This window comes from Carassius carassius, chromosome 22 (genome assembly GCF_963082965.1).
Source record: "Carassius carassius chromosome 22, fCarCar2.1, whole genome shotgun sequence".
NCBI lineage: Eukaryota > Metazoa > Chordata > Actinopteri > Cypriniformes > Cyprinidae > Carassius > Carassius carassius.
Genome location: NC_081776.1, coordinates 32,428,020 through 32,442,140, shown reverse-complemented (window position 1 = coordinate 32,442,140; position 14,121 = coordinate 32,428,020). Strand labels below are relative to the sequence as shown.

General features: G+C 38.3%; 1 protein-coding gene across 1 annotated transcript; it reads left to right on the top strand.

The window, feature by feature from the left end:
- Positions 1-1,943: 1,943 nt before the first annotated feature.
- Positions 1,944-2,969, top strand: LOC132099289 (zinc finger protein OZF-like). Its single transcript, XM_059505721.1, has one exon. The coding sequence runs from the start codon at positions 1,944-1,946 to the stop codon at positions 2,967-2,969; it is 1,026 nt and encodes a 341-aa protein (XP_059361704.1).
- The last annotated feature ends 11,152 nt before the right edge of the window (positions 2,970-14,121 follow it).

Here is a 14,121-nt window from a genome sequence, read left to right as displayed (position 1 = left end):
AGTTTTGGTTTCTTAATAAGAGGCTTGATAACCGCCAGCTTGAATGGTTTTGGGACGTGACCTAAAGATAACGACGAGTTAATGATATTGAGAAGCGGTTCTTCGGCTACAGGTAACAGCTCTTTTACTAATTTAGTGGGTACAGGATCTAATAAACATGTTGTTGGTTTAGATACAGTGATAAGTTTATTTAGCTCTTCCTGTCCTATATTTGTAAAGCACTGCAGTTTATCTTTGGGTGAGATGGATGAAACTGAAGTGTTAGACGCTGTAGAATCTACATTCGCTATTGTATTTCTAATGTTATCTATTTTATCAGTGAAGAAATTCATAAAGTCATTACTATTTAACGTTGGTGGAATATTTGAATCAGGTGGCGTCTGGTAATTTGTTAATTTAGCCACTGTGCTAAATAAAAACCTTGGATTGTTTTGGTTATTTTCAATGAGTTTGTGTATATGCTCTGCCCTAGCAGTTTTTAGAGCCTGTCTATACCTGGACATACTGTTTTTCCACACAATTCTAAAAACTTAAAAAAGTTAGTTTTTCTCCATTTGCGTTCAAGACTACGAGTTACTTTCTTGAGAGAGTGAGTATTACTGTTATACCATGGCACAGTACGTTTTTCTCTAACCTTTTTCAATTTGATGGGGGCAACAGCTTCTAATGTATTAGAGAAAATAGTGCCCATGTTGTCAGTAATTTTGTCTAATTCATGTGTATTTTTGGGTACAAATAGCAGTTGAGATAGATCAGGCAGGTTATTTGCGAATCTGTCTTTGGTGGCTGGAACAATAGTTCTGCCCAGACGGTAACGCTGAGACATATAGTTAATATCAGTTATACGCAGCATGCACGATACAAGGAAATGGTCTGTAATATCATCACTTTGGGGTACAATATCTATAGCAGTAAGATCGATTCCATGCGATATAATTAGATCTAGTGTATGATTAAAACGATGAGTGGGCCCGGTGACATTTTGCTTGACTCCAAAGGAGTTTATTAGGTCAGTAAACGCAAGTCCTAATGTATCATTTGCATTATCAACGTGAATATTAAAATCTCCCATGATTAGCGCCTTATCAACTGTAACTAGAAGGTCTGAGAGGAAATCTGCAAATTCTTTTAGGAATTCTGTATACGGCCCTGGTGGTCTATACACAGTAGCCAGAGCAAGAGATACATTAGATTTCTTTTGCATGTCTGACAGTGTAACATTTAGCAGAAGTATTTCAAAAGAGTTAAACCTGTATCCTGTTTTCTGGGTAACATTGAGAATATCACTATATATTGTTGCAACACCTCCTCCACGACCAGTCTGACGGGGCTCATGCTTATAACAGTAGTTTGGTGGAGTCGACTCATTTAGACCAAAATAATCATTTGGCTTTAGCCAGGTTTCAGTCAAGCAGAGTACATCAAAACTATTATCTGTGATCATTTCATTTACAATAACTGCTTTGGGTGTGGGTGAACTAATATTTATGAGCCCAAACTTTAAAAATTGTTTTTGTTCATTTACTTTACATGTTTCTGGTTTAATCACGATAAGATTTTTTCTAGATCCTCCATTAAATTTATATTTTGACCTCAGACACAGACAGTCACAGACACAGTCTTAATAGATTGTACAGCGCAAGTACTTTTATCATTTAAGTGGGTGGAACAAAAGTCATCATAATAGTTATTTAAGAATTGTCTTACTAGTCACATGGAGAGAAGTGTCCTGGAGATTTTGTCAGAGAGCAGCTCCGCTCCGACTCTGCTGGGGTGCAAGCCATCAGCGAGAAACAGCCTAGGATGCTCCCAGAAAAGATTCCAGTTATTAACAAATAGCAGTTTCTGTTCTTTACACTATGTTCTAATCTCTAAAGGCTTTCATGTCTTTGTACCAATAAACTGGGGTTGACTTGTTTTTGTTTCTCTTCACCCTAGACCTGATGCCACGGAAAGAGGAGAGTCAAGACCTGGAAGAAATTGAAGAGAAAGATCAGTATGAGAAATATCAAGATCTCATGACTGGGGGAAAAACTTTTATTTATTCGCCGACTCAAAAAACAGAAAATGGATGCCTTGAATTCCAGATGAGAGTTCACAATGGAGAGAAGTCTTATGTCTGCCAGCAGTGTGGAAAGAGTTTCATTCGAAAAAACAACCTTAAAAGCCACTTGAAAATTCATAGTGGAAAAAAGCTTTACACCTGCAAACAGTGTGGGAAGAGCTTCTCACCAAAAGGAAACCGTAACAGTCACACGAGAAGCCATGATAGAGCGAAGTCATTCATCTGCTCTCAGTGTGTAAATAATTTTAAACAGAAAGAGTACCTTAATGCCCATGTGACAATACACATTGAAGAGAAGCCTCACACCTGCAAACTGTGCGGAAAGAGCTTCATGCGAAAAGAAACTCTTACAATTCACATGAGAATTCACACTGGAGAGAAGCCTTACATTTGCCAACAGTGTGGGAAGAGCTTTACACAAAAAGGAAATCTTAATATTCACATAAGAATCCACACTGGAGAGAAGCCGTTCATCTGCTCGCTGTGTGGGAAGAGTTTTAAACAGAAAAAGTATCTTAATTCCCACATGGCAGTTCACACTGGAGAGAAACCGTTTGTATGCGATCAGTGTGAAAAGAGTTTCTGCTATAAAGCGCACCTTGATCTTCACATGAAGATTCACTCTGGAGAGAACTGTTATATATGTCATCTATGTGGGAAGAGTTTCTCACACAGATCAAACTTTGAGAATCACTTAAGAATTCACGGTGGAGAGAAGTCATTCACCTGCCCTCAGTGTGGAAAGAGCTTCATGACGAAAGGAAACCTTAAGATTCACATGAGAGTTCACACTGGAGAGAAACCTTATAAGTGTCTTCAGTGTGAAAAGAGTTTCACATATCACACAAACATGAAACGGCACATGCAAACTCATTCTGGAAGGAAATTCCAAACATCACATTAATACATTTGTATAAAAAATTATGTAAATGTGAGAACCTGATTGTGTCCTTTGGATTAGTTTTACATAGAGAGGTGGGATAAAGAAAGTATTACCAGAGCTTCTCAGTGATTTTAGGCCCATCTGAATGTACGATGTCCGTAAATATTACAGTAAAATTCACTACAAAGTTCATGAGACACCACACCACATGTACTTTCCTTTGATTGAGTGCAGTGTGGAGTACCACAAGGCTCAGTACTAGGACTGTTGCTTTTTATGATACCCTTGGGAGATATCATCAGGAAGCATGGTGTTAGCTATAACTGTTATGCTGATGATCCTTGGCACTATATTTCTTTGCTGCCCGATGAAACATACCAGTTTCCAAAACTAATGGAATGCATAGTCGATATAAAAAAACTCTATGATTAGTTATTTTCTGCTGCTAAATTCAGAGGTGGCAATTATTGGGTCAAAAAACTCTGCTTGTAATAACCTAGAACACTGTCTAAGACTTGATGGGTGCTCTGTTAATTCTTTGTCATCAGTTAGGAACCTAGTTGTGCTATTTGATCGCAATCTTTCCTTAGAAAGCCATGTTTCTAGCATTTGTAAAGCTGCATTTTTCCAACTTAAAATATATATCTAAATTACGGCCTATGCTCTCAATGTCAAATGCAAAAATGTTTATTTATGCATCATGAACTCAAGGTTAGATTATTGTAATGCTTTATAAGCTAGTCCAATATGCAGCAGCTAGAGTTCTTACTAGAATGAGGAAGTATGACTATATTAGCCCGGTTCCGTCAACTCTGCACTAGCTACCTGTTAAACAATGAATTCATTTTAAAATCATGCTAATTACTTATAAAGCCCTGAATAGTTTAGCTTCTCAACACTCAAGTGAGCTCATATTGCATTATAGTCCTTCACGTCCACTGCATTCTCAAAACTCTGGAACAATATACTCTGTCAGTTTAAATCTAGATTAAATACCCATCTCTTTAACCTGGAATACACATATACACACTGAGTTTCTATAATTAAAATCTGTTAATGGATTGTTTTGGATTGATTATGACAAATGGAACTAGGAACGTTTCCCATAACACCTGATGTTCTCACTGCATCGTAAGAAAGGCATCTACACTATTATTAGTCTTTTTCCGAGGTCTTAAAAACTGAAAAATAAAAATAATTAAAAAAATGTAAGTGTTGGTGCTAAAGATTTGTGGAGCACTGTGCTGATCTGCTGAAATTAAAATCTGCAAAATGAATGGTCAGTAAGCAAGAGTGTCCAAACAGTAGTTAATTCCTATAATTTAAAACAATATCACAGTATCTTTGATATCGATCCTGATCTTCACCTGAGTTTATATATATTACTATTTTATATATTACTATTAAAATACTATTTTAATTTCAACAGTACAAAAAGTGAATTCAAATAAAAGTACATTACCACTGAAATCCATTCCTTATACATTCCTTATAGAAGACAGAATTGTTTATTTTTTCATGTATTTGTAATTCTGTATGGGGAATAAAATTATCTTTTGTAAATTGAGTTTTCCTATAAATGAAAACCTGTTTGTGAATCTGAAAGCTTAAAAGATGTTTAGTCACATTTCAGTACATATTCAGTACTTTATACTTGCTTATAAGATACCACACAGAAGCTATGTTAGTAGTAAAAAATCAGTGATATTTATAGCTTTCTGAATCTGTGTTTTATCCTTAGAATCAAACCTTGTCGTTTAAATGTGTTTTCTGTTTGTAAATTTCTGTTTTCACAGTAGGGCATTCTATGATAAGAAGGTTAGGAAGAGAAGATAGTGTCATTTTTAACTAGACTAACGTCAGGCTATTGTGCATTGAACTTTGGGTCAGCGAGGACTGGAAAACATCCAGATGGTAGATGTACGAACCCGATTCCAAAAAAGTTGGGACACTGTAGAAATTGTGAATAAAAACAGAATGCAATAATGTGGAAGTTTAAAGTTTGAGTTGATTTAAAATTTAAATCAACACATCTCAAAAAAGTTGGGACAAGGCCATGTTTTCAACTGTGTAGCATCACCTCTTCTTTTTATAACAGTCTGCAAATGTCTGGGGACTGAGGAGACAAGTTGCTTAAGTTTAGGAATAGGAACGTTGTCCCATTCTTGTCTAATACATGCTTCTAGCTGCTCAAATGTCTTGTCACATCTTGATGGAGTATGTGGTCTGGCATTGTCATGTTGGAAAATGCAAGGTCATCCCTAAAAGAGACGACGTCTGGATGGGAGCATATGTTTTTCTAGAACTTGGATATACCTTTCAGCATTAATGGTGCCTTTCCAGATGTGTAAGCTGTCCATGCCACACACACTCATGCAACCCCATATCATCAGAGATGCAGGCTTCTGAACTGAGCACTGATAACAACTTGGGTTGTCCTTGTCCTCTTTAGTCCGGATGACATGGCGTCCCAGTTTTCCAAGAAGAATTTCAAATTTTGATTAGTCTGTCCACAGAACAGTTTTTCACTTTGTCACAGTCCATTTTAAATGAGCCTTGGCCCAGAGAAAACGCCTGCGCTTCTGGATCATGTTTAGATTTGGCTTCTTTTTTGACCTATAGAGTTTTAGCCGGCAACTGCGAATGGCACGGTGGATTGTGTTCACCGACAATGTTTTCTGGACGTATTCCTGAGCCCATATTGTGATTTCCATTACAGTATCATTCCTGTATGTGATGCAGTGCAGTCTAATAGCCCGAAGATCACGGGCATCCAGTATGGTTTTCCAGCCTTGACTCTTACGCACAGAGATTGTTCCAGATTCTCTGAATCTTTGGATGATATTATGCACTGTAAATGATGAGAACTTCAAACTCTTTTCAATTTTTTCTCTGAGAAACTCGTTTCTGATATTGCTCCACTATTTTTCTCCGCAGCATTGGGGGAATTGTTGATCCTCTGCCCATCTTGACTTCTGAGAGACACTGCCACTCTGAGAGGCTCTTTTTATACCCAATCATGTTGCCAATTGACCTAATAAGTAGCAAATTGGTGCTCCAGCTATTCCTTATATGTACATTTAACTGGTTATTACTACCTGTCCCAACTTTTTTGGAATGAATAGCTCTCATGAAATCCAAAATGAGCCAAATTTTGGCATGATATTTTAAAATGTCTCACATTCAATATGTTATCTATATTCTATTGTGAATAAAATATAATTTTAGGAGAATTGAAAATTATTCCATTCCTTTTTTACTCACAATTTGTACAGTGTGCCAACTTTTTTGGAATCAGTTTTGTACATTAGTGGTTTTAGTGCGGAAAAGGGTGGATTGCCCACTTCAGGTTGGTGGTGAGTTCCTGCCTCAAGTGGAGGTGTTCAGGTATCTTGGGGTCTTGTTAATTCTCAGCACATAGAGACTTTTTCACCTAGATATCACACTATAGAGACTGTGTCTGTTCCCCGAACTAGAAAATACAAAAAACGTCCAAACCAAGTTAAGATTAACAATTTAATTGAGGTTCAACAAATAAAAAACAGAAGCAATATGGATAAACAAATGATAAAGCTTGGCTTATTGAATATCAGATCCCTTTCTACGAAAACACTTTTTGTAAATAATATGATCACTGATCATAATATAGATGTACTCTGTTTGACAGAAACCTGACTAAAACCTGATGATTACATTATTTTAAATGAGTCCACCCCCCAAGATTACTGTTATAAACATGAGCCATGTCTAAAAGGCAAAGGTGGAGGTGTTGCTTCAATTTATAACAACGTTTTCAGGATTTCTCAGAGGGCAGGCTTCAAGTATAACTCGTTTGAAGTAATGGTACTTCATATAACATTATCCAGAGAAACAAATGTTAATGATAAATCCCCTGTTATGTTTGTACTGGCTACTGTATACAGGCCACCAGGGCACCATACAGACTTTATTAAAGAGTTAGTTCTGGCTGCAGATAAAGTTTTAATAGTTGGTGATTTTAATATCCATGTTGATAATGAAAACGATGCATTGGGATCAGCATTTATAGACATTCTGAACTCTATTGGTGTTAGACAACACGTTTCAGGACCTACTCATTGTCGAAATCATACTCTAGATTTAATACTGTCACATGGAATTGATGTTGATGGTGTTGAAATTATTCAGCCAAGTGATGATATCTCAGATCATTATTCAGTTCTTTGCAAAATTCATATAGCCAAAATTGTAAATTCTACTTCTTGTTACAAGTATGGAAGAACCATCACTTCTAACACAAAAGACTGCTTTTTAAGTTATCTTCCTGATGTATCCAAATTCCTTAGCATATCCAAAACCTCAGAACAACTTGATGATGTTACAGAAACTATGGACTCTCTCTTTTCTAGCACTTTAAATAAAGTTGCTCCTTTACGCTTAAGGAAGGTTAAGGAAAACAGTTTGACACCATGGTATAATGAGCATACTCGCACCCTAAAGAGAGCAGCCCGAAAAATGGAGCGCAGCTGGAGGAAAACAAAACTAGAGGTATTTCGTATTGCTTGGCGGGAAAGTAACATATCCTACAGAAAAGCATTAAAAACTGCTAGATCCGATTACTTTTCTTCTCTTTTAGAAGAAAACAAACATAACCCCAGGTATTTATTCAATACAGTGGCTAAATTAACGAAAAATAAAGCCTCAACAAGTGTTGACATTTCCCAACACCACAGCAGTAATGACTTTATGAACTACTTTAATTCTAAAATCGATACTATTAGAGATAAAATTGCAACCATTCAGCCGTCAGCTACAGTATCACATCAGACAGTGCACTATAGACCCCCTGAGGAACAGTTCCACTCATTCTCTACTATAGGAGAGGAAGAATTGTATAAACTTGTTAAATCATCTAAACCAACAACATGTATGTTAGACCCTATACCATCTAAGCTCCTGAAAGAGGTGCTTCCAGAAGTCATAGATCCTCTTCTGACTATTATTAATTCCTCATTGTCATTAGGACATGTCCCTAAAAGGGAAAGTCGTGGCCTAGTGGTTAGCGAATCGGATTCACAATCGAAGGGTTGTGAGTTCGAGTCTCGGGCCGGCAGGAATTGTGGGTGGGGGGAGTGCATGTACAGTTCTCTCTCCACCCTCAATACCACGACTTAGGTGCCCTTGAGCAAGGCATCGAACCCCCAACTGCTCCCCGGGCGCCGCAGCATAAATGGCTGCCCACTGCTCCGGGTGTGTGCTCACAGTGTGTGTGTGTTCACTGCTCTGTGTGTGTGCACTTTGGATGGGTTAAATGCAGAGCACAAATTCTGAGTATGGGTCACCATACTTGGTTGAATGTCACTTCACTTTTTCACTTTCCCCAAAACCTTCAAACTGGCTGTTATTAAGCCTCTCATCAAAAAACCACAACTTGACCCCAAAGAACTAGTTAATTATAGACCAATCTCGAATCTCCCTTTTCTGTCCAAGATACTAGAAAAGGTGGTATCCACACAATTATATTCCTTCTTGGAGAAAAATGGTATATGTGAGGATTTCCAGTCAGGATTTAGACCGTATCATAGTACTGAGACTGCTCTTCTTAGAGTTACAAATGATCTGCTCTTATCATCTGATCGTGGGTGTATCTCTCTATTAGTTTTATTGGATCTTAGTGCTGCGTTTGACACAATTGACCACAACATTCTTTTGCATAGACTTGAATACTTTGTTGGCATCAGTGGAAGTGCATTAGCATGGTTTAAATCGTACTTATATGACCGCCATCAGTTCGTAGCAGTGAATGAAGATGTATCCTATCGATCACAAGTGCAGTATGGAGTACCTCAAGGCTCAGTACTAGGGCCGCTACTCTTCACGCTTTATATGTTACCCTTGGGAGATATCATCAGGAAACATGGTGTTAGCTTTCACTGTTATGCTGATGATACTCAGCTCTATATTTCTTCGCAGCCCGGTGAAACACACCAATTTGAAAAACTAATGGATTGCATAGTCGATATAAAAAACTGGATGACGAGTAATTTCTTACTGCTAAATTCTGAAAAAACAGAGGTGTTAATTATAGGACCTAAAAACTCTGCTTGTAATAACCTAGAACACTGTCTAAGACTTGATGGTTGCTCTGTCAATTCTTCATCATCAGTTAGGAACCTAGGTGTGCTACTTGATCGCAATCTTTCCTTAGAAAGCCACGTTTCTAGCATTTGTAAAACTGCATTTTTCCATCTCAAAAATATATCTAAATTACGGCCTATGCTCTCAATGTCAAATGCAGAAATGTTAATCCATGCATTTATGACCTCAAGGTTAGATTATTGTAATGCTTTATTGGGTGGTTGTTCTGCACGCTTAGTAAACAAACTACAGCTAGTCCAAAATGCAGCAGCAAGAGTTCTTACTAGAACCAGGAAGTATGACCATATTAGCCCGGTCCTGTCAACACTGCACTGGCTCCCTATCAAGCATCGCATAGATTTTAAAATATTGCTTATTACTTATAAAGCCCTGAATGGTTTAGCACCTCAGTATTTGAATGAGCTCCTTTTACATTATAATCCTCTACGTCCGCTACGTTCTCAAAACTCAGGCAATTTGATAATACCTAGAATATCAAAATCAACTGCAGGCGGCAGATCCTTTTCCTATTTGGCGCCCAAACTCTGGAATAATCTACCTAACATTGTTCGGGAGGCAGACACACTTTTGCAGTTTAAATCTAGATTAAAGACCCATCTCTTTAACCTGGCATACACATAACATACTAATATGCTTTTATTATCCAAATCCGTTAAAGGATTTTTAGGCTGCATTAATTAGGTAAACCGGAACCGGAAACACTTCCCATAACACCCTATGTACTTGCTACATCATTAGAAGAATGGCATCTACGCTAATATTTGTCTGTTTCTCTCTTGTTCCGAGGTCACCGTGGCCACCAGATCCAGTCTGTGTCCAGATCAGAGGGTCACTGCAGTCACCCGGATCCAGTACGTATCCAGACCAGATGCTGGATCAGCACCTAGAAAGGACCTCTACATCCCTGAAAGACAGCGGAGACCAGGACAACTACAGCCCCAGATACAGATCCCCTGTAAAGACCTTGTCTCAGAGGACCACCAGGACAAGACCACAGGAAACAGATGATTCTTCTGCACAATCTGACTTTGCTGCAGCCTGGAATTGAACTACTGGTTTCGTCTGGTCAGAGGAGAACTGGCCCCCCAACTGAGCCTGGTTTCTCCCAAGGTTTTTTTCTCCATTCTGTCACCGATGGAGTTTCGGTTCCTTGCCGCTGTCGCCTCTGGCTTGCTTAGTTGGGGACACTTCATCTACAGCGATATCGTTGACTTGATTACAAATAAATGCACAGACACTATGTAACTGAACAGAGATGACATAACTGAATCCAATGATGAACTGCCTTTAACTATCATTTTTGCATTATTGACACTGTTTTCCTAATGAATGTTGTTCAGTTGCTTTGACGCAATGTATTTTGTTTAAAGCGCTATATAAATAAAGGTGACATTGACATTGACATTGTTCACGAGTGAGGGAAGGATGGAACGTAAGATTGACAGAGGGATCGGTGCAGCTTCTGCAGTAATGCGGTCGCTGTACCGGTCTGTCGTGGTGAAGGAGGAGCTGAGCTGTATGGCAAAGCTCTCACTTTACCGGTCAATCTACGTTCCTACTCTCACCTATGGTCATGAGCTGTGGGTCATGACCGAAAGGACAAGATCCCAGATACAGGCGGCCGAAATGAGCTTTCTCCATCGGGTGGCTGGGCGCTTCCTTAGAGATAGGGTGAGAAGCTCGGTCACTCGGGAGGAGCTCAGAGTAGAGCCGTCCAGGCACGTCTCACTGGGAGGAGGCACCGGGGAAGACCTAGGACACACTGGAGGGACTATGTCTCCCGGCTGGCCTGGGAACGCCTCGGGGTTCCCCCGGAAGAGCTGGAAGGAGTGGCTAGGGAGAGGGAAGTCTGGGCGTCTCTGCTTAGACTGTTGCCCCTGCGACCCGGCCCCGGATAAGCGGAAGATGATGGATGGATGGATGGATGGATGGATGGTTTGAGAACATTTGACTAGTCCAGTTAAATAGCTGTGCTCATGTTATTGTCTTGAGAAGCGATAAGGCTTCAGAAACCAGCGCATAAAAATGAGGAGAATGTGAATGCCTTTTTACGAATCAGAATCTAAATTAATAATATCGGTTGAACATTTCACAACAAATTCTGTCAGTGAAGGGAATCTGAAGGAACGCACGCTACGGGGCGCTCAATAAAAATAAAACTGCATATTTCTGGTCATCTTAGTATGTAATTATTCACAAAACTATCACAGATATTAAGTATCCTGGGGATGATTAAAGGGCACAAAGAAAATCTGGAGGGCATGGCCCCCGGGGGGTGCTGCAGCACCCTCTGCACCATTTCCCACAGCTATGAGTGCCAAACACAATCATCGTAAAATCACATTGAAGCCTGATTTGCCATACAAATTAACTTTACCTACATATTTCCCACTTCTACCTTTTCAGGTTATCCCCTGGGAATCAGCATTTATTTGGTTTCTCTGACAACTTCACGTGCTGGCTGCTGTTCTTGTGTCATAAAAGCTGTTTTTATACAGTCTAATTTATTTTTTGCAATACGTTTAGCTACAAAAGCTAGCAAATAATTTATTTTTTATAATTTATATATATATATATATATATATTATTATTTAAACATTTTTACATATATAAAAAGAACAAACAGTACAAAATTGAAATACAGATGACAGGCTTTTTATAGATTTGAAAAATATTTTGCTTTATAAACAGCGATTTTCCTTTTTTGTTATTTATTTTATTTTCGCAAACGTATGTAAGCTTCAAAATAGACTTGTGACTAATATTCAAACAAAAACAGGCGTATTGATTAAATAGAAACCTATTTTTAATATATAAAGAGATGTTACACTGAACAACTAGACTAAACCTGATTATACCTTTCAGAGTATCTTTTTTTTACTGAAATATCACACTCATTGTTATAGCCTACTTATGGCTCCAATCTGTGTGTAATGTTCATGTACATATGCAGAGCATCCCAAAAACACACCACTGTTACCACAGGAGCTGGATTAAAATGATCACACTGGTATGTTGACAACCACAAATTTTCCCTTTGTAGTTGGAGGTCAGGGTACCAATTAGGTGGGTCTTGTCCATAGGGTGATGGATATGTTAAATCTCCCTCCATTACTAATATACTTGGCAGCAACAACCTTGGCAGGTGGTATAAGGTGAGATGGGATTCGTGCTCCTTTTGGTAGTTCCTAGGATAGCAAAGTCCACTAATGGAGGTGGAGCTTTTTCACATTTGGCTCCCAAACTCTGGAATAGCCTTCCTGATAATGTTCGGGGGTTCAGACACACTCTCTCTGTTTATGTCTAGATTAAAAACACATCTCTTTCGCCAAGCATTCGAATAATGCATCTCATAATTTGTGACTGCAGTATCTTATCAACTGCGCATTCTTATTCTTTAGCTTGGGTTAAACTAATTAATTTTACTTTGTTGGAACAGCAGCTACGCTAATTATGTCTAATTATATCTATCTATCTACATGCTTTAACTTATTACAAATTCAACATATACAAATATGAAAGAGACAACGTTTAGACATTTAAGATTTTTACATTCCACCTTAATGCATTTTAAACATTTTTTAAAGGGAAACACATCGGCTCTTGAACAACTGTAAACATGAAATTTAGATACACCACTTACTCAAAGGCACAGAACAGTGATTATGATTACACAGTTTAAATGAAAGCTCCAAATATCTGCTTGCGTCTCTCACAACCAACAACAAATTCTTGGCACACCAACTTGTTGTCTAAGAGGTCCAACTTGTCTTGGTGGACATGACAAACTGCCACATGATTCTGTCTCTTTTGTGATATACTTGAGCTTAGCCAATTTTTAACCTTCTAAGGGCGCTAAAGCTCCTTTCTGCTTCAGAAGATGACACTGTTTCTTTGAATTTACCAGACAGGCTATACAGGTTTTGAAGCTGTGCATGCTTTTTGGGTAACTAGGTTTACACAATGTGCTCCACAGTGCACATTTAAAGATAAAGGCTGTTTCTTTTTAATTACAGCCTGTGCTCCTGAGTATTTGCCAGACATATTGGCTGCACCATCATACACTAAGTAGACATCCAAAAGGCCCTTTTTACCGCCACACGTAACGCTGCGGCGGCGGTATAAAGTGCATTTGCAGCCTTTGACCACTGAGTGGCGCTTTAACCACAAGTTATCAAACAAGCGCATCAAAGCACATGTTCGCTAATAGACGTCAGTTTTGCCTCACTGATGTGTTAGATTTGATGGCTTCAGTCAGGGAAAATGAAAGAAAAACACTGTAGTTAAAATATTTAATATTTAATATCCACAAACGAAAGTTTGGTACTTATGAAGTTATGTGCATTTCTTAGAACGAATTCAAGCAGGATGTCAAGCCTGTGCCTGAACCTGTGATTATATTTTCTCTAATCTACATGGTATTAAACCATATTTTAGATTTGACACATTTAAAAGGTGTGCAGTATTATTTAAATTATATTATGCGTCATATTATTCAAAAGAAATTTTGGTTTACTTTGCATTGGAGCATTAAAAGTGGTAGCCTATTTTAGGGGGGTTGGCTACATGGATTAATATGCAAAATGTCAATATAAGGATTACTTTATGACAGAATATCTGTTTTCGGCGCCACTTGTTTAGTTTAAAAGTAGACATGTCAAGCTTTCTATAGATATATCTCTCATGTCTCTTCGTTGAGTATTCACAGAGTTACAGTTCATTTAAATGACGTGTTTGTAAATGAAGATCGGCGCAGACAAAGGCTGCAGACAGCACACCTTGTTTGTTATCTTTATTTTATAAGTGCACAAAGTTTTGTTGTTATTATGTCTGTATCCAAAAAAAAAGTAGACCCTTTACAGATTCGATTGATGTATTGCTCTTATCTGTACGATTAAAACTGAAAGTGTAATTTAAGTTATTTTCGGGGTTTTCAGGAGAAAATGACTCATAACGCGTATCCGCGTTAATCGACTCCAGAGGGTTAATAAAACAACATGCATTTTTGTTACCTGTCCTTTAACTTATTGGGAAA

What these genes read in the sequence shown, in the direction of transcription:
- LOC132099289 (XM_059505721.1), top strand. Translation starts at nt 1,944, where the DNA reads ATGCCACGGAAAGAGGAGAGTCAAGACCTGGAAGAAATTGAAGAGAAA.